The sequence below is a fragment of the Hippopotamus amphibius genome, chromosome 5 (genome assembly GCF_030028045.1).
Source record: "Hippopotamus amphibius kiboko isolate mHipAmp2 chromosome 5, mHipAmp2.hap2, whole genome shotgun sequence".
In the NCBI taxonomy this organism is placed as follows: domain Eukaryota; kingdom Metazoa; phylum Chordata; class Mammalia; order Artiodactyla; family Hippopotamidae; genus Hippopotamus; species Hippopotamus amphibius.
The window spans coordinates 80,694,633-80,710,855 of record NC_080190.1 but is presented as its reverse complement, the minus strand read 5'-3'; the positions used below and the strand labels follow the sequence as shown (position 1 = coordinate 80,710,855).

Genomic DNA, 16,223 nt, shown 5'->3' with positions numbered 1-16,223 from the left:
TGTGTTCTTAAGGGAACAAATAAGCTCCATGGCTCGTAGTGTCAAAAAGACATTAAAGGCACTTTAGGGAGACCACAGTTGAGAGCAGTCTACTTGTCTCCTACTGCTGCTGCCAGTCCCCCACTCACCAGCTCTGTGCCGTGGAGAAAGTTCATGTCTCCTAAGGCTGAATGTCATCATCTACAAACACCTACCCCATAAGGTTGGAATAAGAATTAAGTCCTAGCACACTCATGCGAGGCTTTCTGTGCTCCTGGGGTGGGGAAACCAGCCTTACTGCACAGGAAGAGAAGTTCCTAACATTACATGCTCATCTGATTTGAGGAAGATCATTTTGATGTTGAAACTTCACGAAGTTGAAAGGAACCGGGAATGTCACTGACTGAGAACATGCCATAGCTCAGGCTGGTAGAAGATAAATGGGCAGCGTTAGGATGCCAGCATCTCTGCACAGAGAACCGTGTAATATATCATTGATTCTCTCGCACAGTGCCACAGGGAAATCAGATCCAAAGTCATCATTTTCTACTGCACTTGTGCTTCTGGTCTTGACTGCCTCCATGAAAGCTTAGATTTTTATTGCTATTGTTTTGTGGCTTTTAAATTCAAGCCCTAATCTCATCTTAGTTTGCCCTGACAGAAACTGCCCTATATTATGGTTTGGGATACACAGTCCTGGGTCTTCTGGGGTCACAGTGGCTGAAGAGAGGCTTGTCCTGAGAAGGTCATGAGGTCAGAGGAAACACCCTGGCCTTGTGCAGGCTTCCTGACTGCCTCTGACCTGAGCACAGACGGCAGATGAGCTGCAGCGTGTGGTTAAAACATCATTCATCTGCCTTGATCAGGCATCTCAGCAAGGAAATTGACACGCTGCCCACCGGCAGCACCAGAGAACCCTTATTTGGGGCACATGCAGACAGTCATTAGCTTCCAGAATTTTCAAATACATCATAACCTTGCAGAATTATTCATGATGGTGTCTGAGTAATACAAAACACTTGGGTTAGTGACTGTTAAGATGTCTTGCGGGGCTTTTTAAAAATGATACTTCTCAACGTAGGGATTCATTAGAGACAATTCTACCTCTTTCCAAATTTTGCTTCACTGGAATGAACTAAAGGATTCAAGAATTCCATGTGCCATGCGACTAGCACAGAATATTTTTTTAGACATGGTGGTAAATAACTCAGGAATTTGCTCCCTCACTGCAAAACCAAGCATTCCTAGAACAAACTAATTATACTTATTAAAATATGTATAGTAAATATTTTTAAATGCTCAAGAGAAAATTGTAGGAAAGACAATCAGAAAATTCACACGTGGTGCTTTTGCTTTGTTCCCTGGACCCTGGCCACTTGCTGGCTTAAGCAGGGCCGTCTCCTGATGGAAGCATCGCACAGCATGGAAGGAAATGGCAGCGTGACTTCAGGAAACGACAAAGCTTGTCTTGTGTCCGTGGATCCGAATGAAGGCAGGAGCATCACTACTTTTTGTGAGCAGCCATGAGACAGAAGCACAGAAAGACCAGTTAGTGAATTACACTTACAAACTGCGGCCAGTCGTTATTAACTCAACACAGCAAAAGTTTTGAGTTTCATCTCTAACACACACAAAAGTGATGTAAATCAGAATTTGGACCATGACTTCCCCAGAGAATGCAATGCTGCACAGCACTAGACTGATGGAATATTAGTAGAATTTAAATGAAAAAAAACAAACCATGATCCATTAAACTTGGGGAGTTTGGGGTTAGACAAAATCAAGAGGGTTTCCTTACTCGAAGCATCCTCACAGGCTAATATGCTGATTGCACCGTGGTCTCCAAGCGGAAATGGTGGTGGGGCGCACTTCCCAAATGGAGTCGCGCCAAAGGGGAGCTGTGCACCTGTGGAGCATCTCTCAAGGCTGCCTTCCTCAGCGCACCTTGGGAAGCACCGCCTGGTGAGCTCAGCCTGTTTCACAGCTGCCTCAGCAGGAGGGGCCTGCAGTGCCCCACGTCACTGAGTACAGCACTGATGAACTGATTAACTGAGCACAGCACTGCCTCACGGAGTATAGCACTGATTAACTGAGTACAGCACTGCCTCACTGAGTACAGCACTGATTAACTGAGTACAGCAGTGCCTCACTGAATACTACATTGCCCCGAAGGTTTCCACCTCCATGTCCTGCCTGACACTGAATGAAAGAGGTTCTGGGGAAAACAGGTGAGGCTTAAATGTTTAAACACGGCCCCTGACCCATTCAGGCCCTCTACTCCCTTCCGGCTCTCATTATCAGTGAATTTCAGAATGTCCCAATGAAACATCAGGGACCCATCCTGTAGAGACAGGCGTTGCCAAGGCAGGAAAGCCAGAGGGCTGCACATGACCGTCTGTCTCTTTAAAAAAATATCCTTTGGAATTTTTCATCTTAATTCTTCTGAGATTATAGAGAATCACAGGAGCAGTTAAGGTGAAAAGCTGTTAATTCCAAATTCTGGGGTTAATTAGCTTCCTTATATCATGTGCCTGTAGGAAAGTGTAACAGGTATGATGAGAGAGACATGTATGGTTTCCTTTTTACAGGTTCTTAAGTCAGGAAATATTTTAATTGCAGGAGAAACCAAGATGGCACAGGAAAAGAGACATCTTTATAGCAGAAATCACCCCAATTTCTGTCTAATGGGGGCTGAAATGGAAAGATTTTTCAAGTCCTGTGCAGGACATGCCTGTTAATGACACATTAAAGGTGCCTCAGACGGACATTTACAAGGAAATCTGCAGTTCACTCCTCCCTGCCTATTCCAATCTGCAGACCCCTTGATCTTAGCCTCAGGAGAGCAGACCACCCTTCTGCCGGGTGACATCCGTCTTTGTAATTGGTTTGGAGGCACTGGTTATGCAGAGGAGCAGGGAGAGGACCCCGGCATCCACGTTGATGATGTAGTCACTCACCCTCCTTCCCTCATCCCGTCACGCCTCAGGCCGGTGCTTCCTGGACACCAGCTGTCACACAGGAAGCTGCAGCCTCCCTCTCTCCCACCTCCTTCGCTGGCTGGAGCTGCAGGATCATGGCCTGCAGAGTTTCCTTCACCATCTGGAGCTCCCTCTTGAGAGACTGTGCACACATTGTCAAGGAACACAGGCGAAGGTGACGGGTGGCCCTCTGCAGCCTCCCAGGGATCTGGTAAGAGCCACATGTCTGCTGGAAGCAGATGGGCACTGCCCCCAATTGCAGTTTCAAGTTCCTCCAAATTGTAGGAATTAAATATTAATACCAATGTTATGCTTCTTTTAAGAGCGAATGCAATTTCTATGAGGCCTGAGGTCATTCACTATCTCAAGGAAGGCTTCCAAAAGGAAAAGAAGAGTCGGCTCTTAGACCAAGACAGATGGCAAACCAGGATGCTCCAAGGAGTATGGTCAGTGTGACTGTAATTCCTGCTAAGCCCCAGGCTGGGGCGGGGCAGCTGTCACATCCAAGTGCTCTGACAGAGGAAAAGGCAGAAGGCTGGAAATCAGAGCTCCTGAAAAGAGCCAGGAGGGGGGCCACCATAGGTCCAAACTCAGTCACGAGCTACAGTCCCTATTCGTCATCCACCAGCCTTGTCACCTTGTGCAAATCAATTTGAACCTCAGTTTTCTCGTGAAACAGTGACTTCTAAACCCCATTAGGTTCCAATCTGCTGTCACATGCTATTATACTTCCAAATACTTGTAAAATAGCCATTCAGGGCAGTTGAGATTTAACAGAGTGCAAGGAGCTTGCCTTTTCTGGGTTGGTTGGTTGGCTGGTTTTTCTTCAAACGGTTGGGTTCTTAGTTTCATAACCTGTAAAGTTGTTTCTCATATAAATAAAATAATCATAGAGAACTTAGCAAATAATTATATGGAATAAATAGTATGCCTGTCATTCTCTTAAGAGATGAGCTCTCTTCTAGGTGTTTGAGCTGGGGAATATTTAACCAACAGTGATCTGTCGGTAGTCAGGCCCCTCTTTTCTCTCCCTTTTGTATCTGTAGTCAGAACAATTCTCAGGATAAATACAGGATGAGTGATGGATTGAATTCTTTTAATTTAATAAGTAAAGTAATTTAACTTCATCCAACAAGAACTAAGAGGAAACACAGAAACATGTTGACACCACTTAAATGCTGTTAAATCATCACATGCGGTCAGACCACTTAAATATTACTAGATGGAGAAAACAGAAAGCTTTGGGGAAAGTAGCTTGCAGAAATCTTCCCACTCACAGACTGTCTACATCTACTACAATGTTTTTTTTTATCTAAGTGCAATGTCAATGCAATGTCAAGAGAAAGAGATACCTTTAGGTTATAACTATAGAAAATTTTCTTTTTTCTTCTTTAAATAGGGAACTCCAGAGGATCCTGGGAATTATGCAAATGAACCTCACCTAAGCAAAAATGCTGAGCCACCCTGACAAGCCTTCCGCAGCTTCTCATCCTCTGGAATCCTCACTGGACTTCATCATTTACATAATTTACATACATCTACTATGATGATTCACTCCTTGCACTTGAACTTGAGGGGAATGAGGGTGGGGCTGGGGGGATGCAAGAGAAGAAAGTATCCAATACTTGTCTTTTCTTTTTTAAAAGACTTGGTTTTCCTCCATTTCTCTGAACAGCTCTGCTAATCTTCAGTGAAAACACATATGACTTTACACAAGCAAGAGCATAAGTGGTCCCAGACCGAATACCAAGCTGCAAATTAATCACAAAGTTATGCTACACTTAGAAAGAGTGCGTAGAGCTTAAGCAGTTTATGAATCTTGACAAACTCCTGAGACTTCATTACCTTTGATATGCAGCCTGGGACTTCAGGCCCGGCTTTGTAATACGCTGGATGACGACCAAGGTTTTTAGAGAGAGATTGAAGCGCAATGAACGGCTTCGTGAAGAACTCATAAAATTTCTAGCACTGGCAGAACACACCGAAAAGGTTTTTAAAAAGAGAGAGTGAGAGAAAAGCCGCAAAAGAAAAAGACTAAGTTATGTAACACATCAGCCCCTCAGGCAACAATCTCCAGGGACACAAGGAGGGGTGAGAAGGCTGGGGTTTGAGGATGTGGCCACCAGCTCTGAACCCATGAAATGCTTTCACTGTCTCCCTTGTAACATGCAGATCCGCATACTGGCTCCACAGGGCTAGGGTGAAAAGAAATATTCTCTCTTGTGAGAGCAGAGTGCCTTTTGTGAGATGAGATTTAGGGTTTATCTACTACAGTGGCAGAAGTGGCTCTGTCTAAGTTGGGCCAGACCTCAGAAATTCTGGAAACTTCCTTTAGAGCTTATGGAGGATTAATCATCAAAATGATTAAAATCATGTTTTTATTTACAAAATACTTCCCTCTAACCAACGTGCCTGTATGATGCCATACTACATGTGAGTTTCAAAACATTTTGAATGTGCTTCCATGAAAGAGTCCAGGATAAAATGTGGAGTGAGAGGGACAAAAGCAGAACAATGTGTATGCAATGATCCTAATTTTGGGGGGGGAAAAAAGGACTATAGGGGTAAACCATTTCTAGCTAGAAAAGCACCTCAGGAGGACACAGGGCTGGACTTCTTCTAGGCATTGGTACTGGGAGACAGAGGAGCCTTTTTTTAATACTTCTGTAATATTCACTATTGACATGCGTCCTTTCATAGTTAAACCAATGTGTTTATTCAAGAAGATATATGTTTATAGTAGCACTATTTACAATAGCCAAGACATGGAAGCAACCTAAATGTCCATCGACGGATGAATGGATACAGAAGATGTGGGTACGTATATACAATGGAATATTACTCTGCCATAAAAAAGAATGAAATAATGCCATTTGCAGCAACATGGATGGACCTAGAGATTATCATACTAAGTGAAGTAAATTAGAGAAAGACAAAGATCATATGATATCACTTACATGTGGAATCCAAAAAAAAATGATACAAATGAACTTATTTACAGACTAGAAACAGACTCATAGACTTGGGAGTAACATATATACCCTACAGTATATAAAATAGATAAACAACAAGGACCTACTGTATAGCATAGGGAACTCTACTCAATAGTTTATAATAACCTATATGGGAAAAGAATCCTATGTGGAAAAAAGAATATATATACATATATATGTATGTGAATCACTTTGCTGTACACCAACAACTAACACAACATTGTAAATCAACTATACTTCAATAAAAGATAAATTACAATTTAAACAATAAGAAATAAAAAACAGATTAAGCACTTAGTGAAAATAATTTAGAAATATTTTAAGAGAAGTATCTTTAAAAATCTTTTTTTCACAACTGTTAAATTTTAGGATAGGCTTGATTGAATCTGTTATTCTGATTCAGCAGTTTTAAAAAGATTTAAATGAAACAACAACAACAACAACACTAGAAACATTTCTCTATTAAGCTGTTGGGAAAATAATCCTGTAGGTAGAGATCCTCATTCTTTCCTCCATTCAATCAAATACTCAAACATTTCAGAGCTCCTACTATGTGCTAAGAAATGTTCTAGATGTGGGAAGCAGAGCAGTGAACGGAGCAAAGTCACTACTGTCACAGGGCTTCCGTGCCGGTGAGTGAGCAGAAAATAAGGGCATGTGGCTAGATCATGAGACGGAGCCATGGCAGAGTTTGGAGCAGGGAAGGGACATGATCTCTCTGGCTGCTTTAACCATTAGTAGATTAAAGGATGCAAGGGCAGAAGCACGGAGATAAGAGGAAGATATTGCCATAATTCAGGCCAGAAAGTTTATGGCTTGGTCCCAGGCAGTGGCAGTGGAGGTGGTGAGAGATGGTCAGATTCCAGATGTTTTGAAGATGGAGACAGCAGCATATGTGAGGGTCTGGCTGTGAGATGTGAAGGAAGGAAAAGGCAGCAAGAACAACTCCCAGATTTTTCATCTAAGCAGAAATTGACTTGCAACTTATCAAGAAGGAGAAGACTGGGAATGGGTCAGGGTTTTGGGGGGAGGGGGGGAACTGGATTTGGGACACGTGCAGTTGGAAAAGCCTCTATGTCAGCCAAGTGGAGACACTGAGGAGGAAGCAGACGTGAGCCTGAGGTTCAGGGAGAGGTCCAGGCTGCAGATGTGCATTTGAAGGTTATACTGGAAAAATGTACTTTTAAAAACATTTTTGCAACACTTTTTCACTGATCTACAGAAAGATAAACCATCCCATTTGCTACATCTAACAAAAATCTTAAGGCTACTAGGTAGTGGAGTAGGACTAGAGTCAGATTTTCTGATTTCTCCTCCAAGAAGTTCACAGTTAAGGCCGATTGATAGTTGACCTTGTTTTTTGTCAAAGTGCTGAGGAAATAAAGTAAAACTCCAGTACTGGAATGTGTATATATGTTATAGCGGTGCTCACTACATCTACGTGCAGGAAGAGGTCTCAAAAGAGTTAAATGATTCTTAAGATGCCTGTCATAGAAATCTCTCTAGCTAAGTGTCTACATCATTCCTGTGTAACAGATATGCCACCAAACATCTGTGGCATCTAAGAAAACTGGCACATTAACTACAATGGCACAAGGATTGGCATGCCAACATCTTTAAAAATACCTTTGAACCCAAGACCACTTTGGGATAGACTACACCTGTATCAGGCAAGAGCATCACTTTTTTTTTCATTTTTTTAAAAATTAATTCTTATTATAGTTGCTTTACAATGTTGTATTAGTTTCTACTGTACAGCAAAGTGAATCAGCTATATGTATACATATATCCCCTCTTTTTTGGATTTCTTTCCCACTTAGGTCACCACAGAGCACTGAGTAGAGTTCCCTGTGCTATACAGTAGCTTCTCACTAGTTATCTATTTTATACATAGTATCAATAGTGTATATATGTCAATCCCAATCTCCCAATTCATCGCCCCTTCCCCCCTTGGTGTCCATACATTTGTTCTCTACGTATTTGTCTCTATTTCTGCTTTGCAAATAAGATCATACTTCTTGAGAGTAAAATTATGCGGACTGTGTTTGCAATCAGTAAAGGGGAAGACCAAATGACACGTTTCACAGATGTCTTCCAGTGCTAAGACAGCACTGTCCTTTGGGGAAGCTATGTGCAAAGATCCTCAGATTCTTTCAAAGGGGTCTTTTCTTTATATATAAAAACGATTGAGTGTTTTACTGCCAATTGAGATTCCAAGTGATCATTTTAGTAGCTGGGTCAAAAGTAGGTCTTCAGTTCACGTGACCTAGTTTGCTTCCAAAAGAAGCAACAGTACGTCCTTTGAAACAGCGACTCATTTGCTAAATTATTCCCTCATATCATTCCTTCACAGCCTCTGCATGTGATTCCCCTGCAGCCCCTATAGCCACAGTCCTGGGAATTTTCCTTCATTCCCAAAGCCAAAGGTGAGGGACACAGCTGCTGAAGAGCAAAGAGCCCCGCCTACACACGACCAGCTTCAATGGATGTAATACTTGCACAGGGACCTTTCCTGTAGTGCCCACCCAGGGCCAAGATCACACTGTGCTAAGCCAGCAGCAGAAGCCCGGTGTCCACACCTCTCCTCCACTCCCTCGTCTCCCCCACTGTGGTGCTCCAACTTCCCGCCCCACTCCCTTTGGTGGGGGCCAAAGGGAAGAGCCCCACCACCATACGCACATCAGCCTAGCATACACAGCGTTCAAACAGCAACCTCTTAGGGTCTCAGTTTGCTCATCTGTAAAACCATGGAGCTCCACGATGGTCACGATCCCTCTTCCAGCTCTTGAGCTCTAGAAGCAGAAAGCATTTCCAAGGAGGCAGAGCAAGCTCCCCAAACTCCTATTCCCTTTGTTACAGCTGCACATTTGAAAGCTGAACCAAACAAGGGCTCTTAAGGGGATGCAGTGTTTGTGCAAGTGCCTGGATGTATTTAGAGTATTTGTATGCCATGAGGCACCACCAAAACTAATCGATTGGGCCGCACGCATTCCAAATAAACAGAAAGAACAGAATTCCAGGAGGGTTTCCTGGACATGAATACAAATAGAACCACAAACAGAATCAGTCTGTCCCTGTCTCATCTATGACTCAGAGGCGGGCGGAACTGCCCTGGGGGCTCTGAAATAGGCTCAGCGTCCGGTCCCAATCCAACATGTCCTTCTTTCCTTTTGAAAGTGTGTTGCAGAAGTGGAAGGAGAAAGGAAAAACTCCCTGCTAAAAAATCCACCCAACCTACATGGTTTTCAGTGAAAACGTCATAAACATGGAGGAATCATTCCATACTCAAAAACTCAGAATGTTTTTCAAAACACAACTGCTAATTAGGACCCAAAATGACTGTGAAATTATACTAGAGACTCAGACTCCTGGAAATCCCGGCTTGAGCGGCAGTGTAGTCACACCTCCCATCCTCGCCTCAGACACCAGGCGTGAGTCACCTCTGCGGCACCAGCTCTTCCAATTAACGGTGCACACTCTTCTCAGATGCTCGCCCCGCGGTGGCTGACGCACTGGCGGTGTTATTCGACTGCGTATAATTTAGTGAGCCTGTCAGGATGATGAAGGGACAGGGCCTGTCTTCTCCCCTTCCTCCGATCTGTCAATCTAGTATCTTCTTCATAAAAGCAAGAGACTCCCAGCCAGCTGCTCATGGCCCCGATGTCAAGTCTGGATGCCCAGCGAATCTGTTTGGGAAACTCAGCCCCGCTGCTGGTGACTGGCCCACCCTCTGCTAATGCTGCACTACTAGGGCCTTCTCACACGCACGGCTTCTGCAAAGCCCCGTGCCTTCCACACAGGGAACGAGCATCTGGAGTGTCCAAGGCTTGAGTCTTCTGGACACGGACATCGATATGGACGCATATGAATCACTTTCACTCTGCGCCTACGCACGGGAGGCTCTGGCAGAGTCCTTAATGGAATCAAACAAAAATATTACACTTGCTGGGAAATTCTTTCCTGTTGTTGACGGCAAGCTGTTTCCTTCAACTGTGCTCAGATTTGTCTCTTTGATCAAGAATGGAAACACAAACCAGTTGGAGTTTGGCTGCAGGATTTCAGCAGCCTCTTTGAATCTCAAGAGAAGTTCTCATTTGAAACAAGGGCTTTAGTTTGTGTAAGAAGCCTACATCGAGGCTTGTAAATGTGTCTTTCTATCTCAGGGCACAAAGTTCCACGCGAACCTAAGTGCTGCTTCGTTTGAATTCAAAGATACCTTCTGTGTATTTACTCTCAATCAGTGACACAGAACAAAGCCAGGGTTTCAGAGGAAAGTCTGGGTAGAAATCCATTTTGTGGTGTAGATTTTACTGGGAGAAGGGGGTGACTTCAGTACCTAAACCAGTGCTTCCCAAGGATCAGCAAAATTCTCAATAAACATAACTTCACTAAACAACTTTCTATTATAGCTTACCATTTTTATAGTAACTGTATGTTCCACAGAACAGGCCTGTCCAGCTACTTATAGGCATTGCTGCCTCCTGACTGGCCATCAAGGACCATGGGGCTGGTGGCTGAATACTTCTGTCCTTCAACAGAAATGACCTTGGACCATGTAATTTCTAAGCCTCAGTTTTCTCAACTATCAAGTAAGAAAAACAATCCCTATCTGTCTATGGCAGTTTTATTAGAATTAAATGCCTTTTCTTATAAGCCATTGTGTGGTTACCAATCAATTCTTTCAAGGATTTATTATAAAGTGATTGAATCAACCTACCCTGAAACCTCATCTGTAAATGGGATGTGGTTTGAGCTTGTGACACAGACACTGAGAATGGCTTTCTACCTAAAACCAAGCACTTAATCATGTATAAGAACTATGCTAAATATATTTTCTGAATATAACCTCATGTAGCCCAAATGAAAACTTTAGAGATACATGTTATTATCTGACTTTACAGATGCTTTAAGAGGCTTTATCCACTGTCTGTGATCCCACTGCTCCTGAATCTGGCTTGGATTGGCTGTGGGAAAACTAAAAGCATCTTATTTACGCACAGCTTTGTCCCCTCTCAGCCTCTTCCCCACCACCCAAACCTATTAAGGAGAAAACTCAATTCCCTAAAGTCAAACTAACCTTCTGGAAAATTTCTAAACAAGAGACTAACACAGATCCCGACCGCAGCTCCCAGAACTGCTACCTGAGCCACCACAAGTTGGTATTTCCCACTGAGGAACAAGCCCACCTTCTGGGCTGCAGCCAGGAACCCCTCTGTATGCACTGGCCCTCTGCAGGGCCTTGCTCCCAGGTACCCCGCCACAGACGGTCACTTGCCCATCTGCGGAAGCCATGCCCCCTTACAACTGCTCAAATCCGTGTGATCCATGAACTTGGAATAAGCAAAAGGGCAAAACAAAAATCTTCTACTGTTTCTTTGGCCAACTTTTAAATGAGAGCTTAATCACTAGTTTGTAAGGGGCATGGAGTTATGAAAAACAGAATGTCTGCTTTTAAAAATCCACCTTCAGCAATGTGAAAATAATCGCTGATTAAGTTGAAAAAAATCTCCTGCTAAGTTTAATAAGCAAGGGGAAAGATTTCAGATTATAAGGAGGAGGGACACCCACAACATTGAGTCCGTCGTTAAACTGTGGATCCCAGTACTTGTGATTAAGGTTAATCCTTGACCATTCAAAGCTCCTTAAACATACACATACATTCACACACACACACACACACACACGCACACACACACACGTGTACTCCAGATAGTATGGTAAGAGCTAGAATTCTGAAAATTTAGACAGCAATGAGAAGTGGCTACAAAATAGCTACATTTCTCACAATTATATCTAATAAAAGTCACACTGCTGAACAGAAAGGATGAATGAATAGAGAAGTACTTTCATCTAGAGAAGTGTCAACTCACGACTAAATAACTAAAAGAAATACAGGATGGGACTGTATATGCCTTCATCCATCTTGCATCCACTCATCTGTCCTCAAAAGAACTAACCAGAGACAAATCGACCGCATGCACAGATCAGCATGAGATTCAGTGCTTCACTGGGACACACACCTGAGCCAGTAGGTCCTTGTGCCATCTTGCTCACTGGCAACTAGTTTTGATAAAGGTATTTGCAGATGTGACAAGAAATGCATTGACTCTTGCACAAGAAAAAAAATGGAAAGGAGTGATTCAAAGTCCTGTTAGCTGTGATACTCTCCTGTCCATTATACGGCAGAATTGTACGGAAACGAAAACCGGAGATGGATTTGAGTTTCTCTGTATTAAGAAAGCCCCTAGAAAACTGAACCAGTCAGACCCACAACCACTTCAGCCCCACAAACCCAGTTCACAGCCCCTGAAACTACATTTTTCTTTGGCTTCATTGTCTGCATGTCTGAACGTCATTGCTAATTTTTAGCGGTCAGGTTTAACAATCAAAAATGCTGACTTACCAAAAACTAGAGAGAAAACGTGGCACACTGAAAACTCGCAGAGATCAGAGGTATGTTGAATTCTAAATACCAGGCATATCTATTTGTTTCCATCTGCTGAGACATGGGGAAACTGTAATTTTTTAAGACCTTCTTTTACAAAATAATCTAACAGGTGCTTAATCTGCAGGATAAAAAGGATATGAATGAGCTCTTCATCATGACTGTGGATTGCAGTGTGCAGTTGATCTTCTAAGTACAATAACTTCTTGCCAATAGCTTCACATTTTTCTCCAAGTTCTGTCGAAAGGATGTAAGATTCCTGCCCAGAGAAAAAGAAAAAGATCACTTGTAGACTACAGATTGTTTCAGGGCCATGAACACATCTGTGATTTATCCAATGGTCCACAAAGAGAAGACTCTCCAACAGAGCTCCACCAGCTTCTCGCCCTGTTGGAATCATGCCAGAGCCTTTGTCTTCTCTGGAGGTCATTCTTGAGAATGGCAATTTCAGGTTATTACTGAATGATAGCTCCACAGTTTCCCTCCCTCATCTGGTCATTTCAAAGACCTATTTCCAGTACATCAGCTCCTAAAGTGGATTTATCGCAGGGGAAGCCTGGGTCTTCAAGCTGAATCCATGGGCAAACTCACAATCTAATAGGAATGTCAACCAAAGGGGTTGTCACAGGAGCAGCTGGGCTGACCTGTAAAGACAAAGAGATGTTCCTTTAGGGGTACAGGAATCTAATGGGGCACTGAACACGTGTTGGCACGCTGGTCACAGACCCTGAAAGCTAGAATACTGAAGAGGCTTTAAATGCCAAGAGGTGTGCATTGTGTGTATGGCCGCTGCCACCACTAGTGTAGGTATTGATTTTCCCCCTTCCTCACAAAAGCGTGAGCCCCATAAAAACAAGGACAATGAATGTCAAGCCCCATAAGAGCCGGGACGATGGTGTCTTGCTCGCCGCTGGGTCCAGAGCTCCTGGCATGGGGTCAGACACATGGTAGGCGCATGGCATTCATTGATTCCATGAATGAAGAGCCAAGTCTGGGAGCTTCCTCCTTCCCAAATGTTTCCCCTTCATGCGTGTATCCCACACATGAACCAGCAGAGAGCCCTCTTTAAGTCACCTTCCTGCACAAAACCACCACACGGAGAACGGGATGGAGGTTCCTTTAAAACCTAAAAATAGAGTTATCATATGATCCAGCAATCCTACTCCCGGGCATATATCTGGAGAAAATTCTAATACAAAAAGATACATGCACCCCCAATGTTCATAGCAGCAGTATTTACAATAGCCAAGACATGGATGCAACCTAAGTGTTCCACCGACAGAAGAATGGATAAAGAAGATGTGGTGTATACATACAATGGAATACCACTCAGCCATAAAAAAGAATGAAATAATGCCACTTGCAGCAACATGGATGGACCTAGAGATGATCACACTAAGTGAAGTGAGTCAGACAGAGAAACACAAATGTCATATGATATCGTTTCTATGTGGAATTTAAGAAAATGGTACAAATGAACTTATGCAAACCAGAAACACACCCACAGACATAGAAAACAAACTTATGGTTACCAAAGGGGATAGGGGGAGATAAGTTAGGAGTTTGGGATTAACACATACATACTACTACATATAAAACAGGTAAATAACGAGGACTTACTGTATAGCACAGGGAACTATATTCAAAATCTTGTAATAACCTATAACGGAAAATAGTCTGAATAACCGAATCATTATGCCGTACACCTGAAACTAACACAACATTGTAAATTAACTGTATTTCAATTAAAAAAAAACCCACCGAAGAGTTGGAACTCTGCCCTTCCACCATCTGATGCAGGCCCACACCTCCGTTGGTCCCCTCTGCTGTCTTATGTGCAACCAAAGCTGACCCCACTGCCTTCCATCACACGCATCTTCCTGCCTGTGCCCCCTCTTCCATCGTGTCTGAACCTCAGCCGTTCCTTCAAGGCCCCAAACGTGTTTTCACCTGTAGCGCAGATCCTGACATGTGTTAGTTTCTCACAAGTGATTGTAAACTTCCTGCGTGCAGGGCCTCTGTGTAATGCCTGGCATCTAGAAGGCCATGGATTTTTAAAAGAAAAGAATAAACAAGGTCAAGAAAATGAGGAAAGAAAATAGGGAATTTTAGAATAAAGGCAAAGGAAAAAAAAAGTAGCATCATGCTTGGTGAGATAAGACAGACAGAGAAAGACAAATATTGTATGTTGTCACTCATATGTGGAATCTAAAAAAGCTGAACTTCTAAAAGCAGAGAGTAGAGTGGTGGTTTCCAGGGGCTGGGGGTAGAGGAGTTGAAGGAAGGATGTTAAGAGTATGAACTTGTAGTTAGAAGATGATAAAGTCTGGAGATCTAATATACAGCATAGCGATTATAGTCAACGATACTGAATTACATACTTAAAAAATGCTAAGAGACTAGATTTTCAATGTTCTCACCACAAAAATGAAATAAGTATGTGTCGTGATAGAAGTGTTAGCTAAAGCTACAGTGGTCATCCATTGCAATATATAAATGTCTCAAATCAACACCTTAGCTTACACAGTTTTATATGTCAGTTATATCTCAATTAAAAAATAAAATAAGCAGCAAAAAGTGAGCTCAGAATTTAAAAGTAACCAAATGGAAAAGTAATATTTTCCCAACTAATGGTGAAAATCTTAGAAGGTATACTAAAAAGAATTTTGCACAGGGAAAAGAATGAAGATATATATTCAGATTAAACTGCAGTTACTACAAAAGCTGCAATTAATGCCCACCAAAAATAACAAAATGCCCAGGTAATGTTTTAAAAGTCCTTAGAGATCATGAGTTATATAATACTATAATTGGAGTCCAAGAATAACCGTTTAATCCAGATGTGTAATTTAACATTCACTATATCAACTCCAGAATGCCCTAAAGTTATATCCCAAATGGTCAACTACATTAGCGGAAAACAGTGCTGATGGGAACTAGCAATAACTACCGTAAGTACTGGAGAAGTCTAATAAACTACAAATAAATGTCTGGACAAAAGACTCCTAGTGACAACAACATATGATTTTGCGGACAAATGGACACAATTATACAAGAAGGCATGTGAAGCATGTGTGAAGGTTTGCTCATAATTGGCCACAGCAGTGATGAAGAGAAAACAGCAAATACACAAAAGTCACATATACATAGATATTTTACTGATCCTAAAAGTAGTAACATTATCATTCAAAGATGTAAAATTACAGAGTAGACAAATTACATGGAAGTTAAGACAATGGGCAGTGAGTAACGCCGTAGTCAAGCGTGAACTAAATGAGACACGAAGAAAAAGAACATCTGGAGAAAAATGATTGACAGCAGTGAAACCACAAGTCACACACGAAGGAGAAAAATACACTGTGAGTGGGAAAATATATACGACTGAGAATACACTTTAAAGAGAAAGAAAGCATAGAATCAAAATGTGGAACCAAGGAATGTAAAACACTCGCCGATGGTATCAAATGATTCAATCTTCATCTTAAGGCTAAAACAAATAGAAATCAAAGCTGAATTAAATCCATTTAAAATATGGCTTTACATCTTCCCCCAAACGCATAATCCCTGCCTGTTTTCCTTTTTAAAATTATGTACAGATTGATAGTGATTGTGTGAATTTGGGAAAGTAATTTCAGACCATGTAACAAAACTTTAAATTCTTTATAATCTATGATCCAATAGTCCCTTTTCTGGAATCTATGAAAAAGAAAATTAATATATTTAAATTTAAATAATTTTTACGAAGCATTTTTAATAAATATAAAAAAGCCTATCATAGATGTTAAATAAAAATGTATTATTATTTTAGTAATGCAAAAATAATTGCAT

General features: G+C 42.1%; 1 protein-coding gene across 1 annotated transcript in view; it reads right to left on the bottom strand.

Moving 5' to 3' along the window:
* Nucleotides 1-222: 222 nt before the first annotated feature.
* The window catches only part of DISC1 (DISC1 scaffold protein), a 348,040-nt gene continuing 332,039 nt past the window's right edge, over nt 223-16,223 (bottom strand). Inside the window, exons 12-14 of the mRNA XM_057736515.1 lie at nt 12,537-12,654; nt 2,937-3,101; nt 223-1,483 (exon numbers count right to left, since the gene is read on the bottom strand). Coding sequence (XP_057592498.1) covers nt 2,962-3,101; nt 12,537-12,654 — 258 coding nt within the window. The 3' untranslated portion in view covers nt 223-1,483; nt 2,937-2,961. The remainder of the gene's footprint in view (nt 1,484-2,936; nt 3,102-12,536; nt 12,655-16,223) is intronic.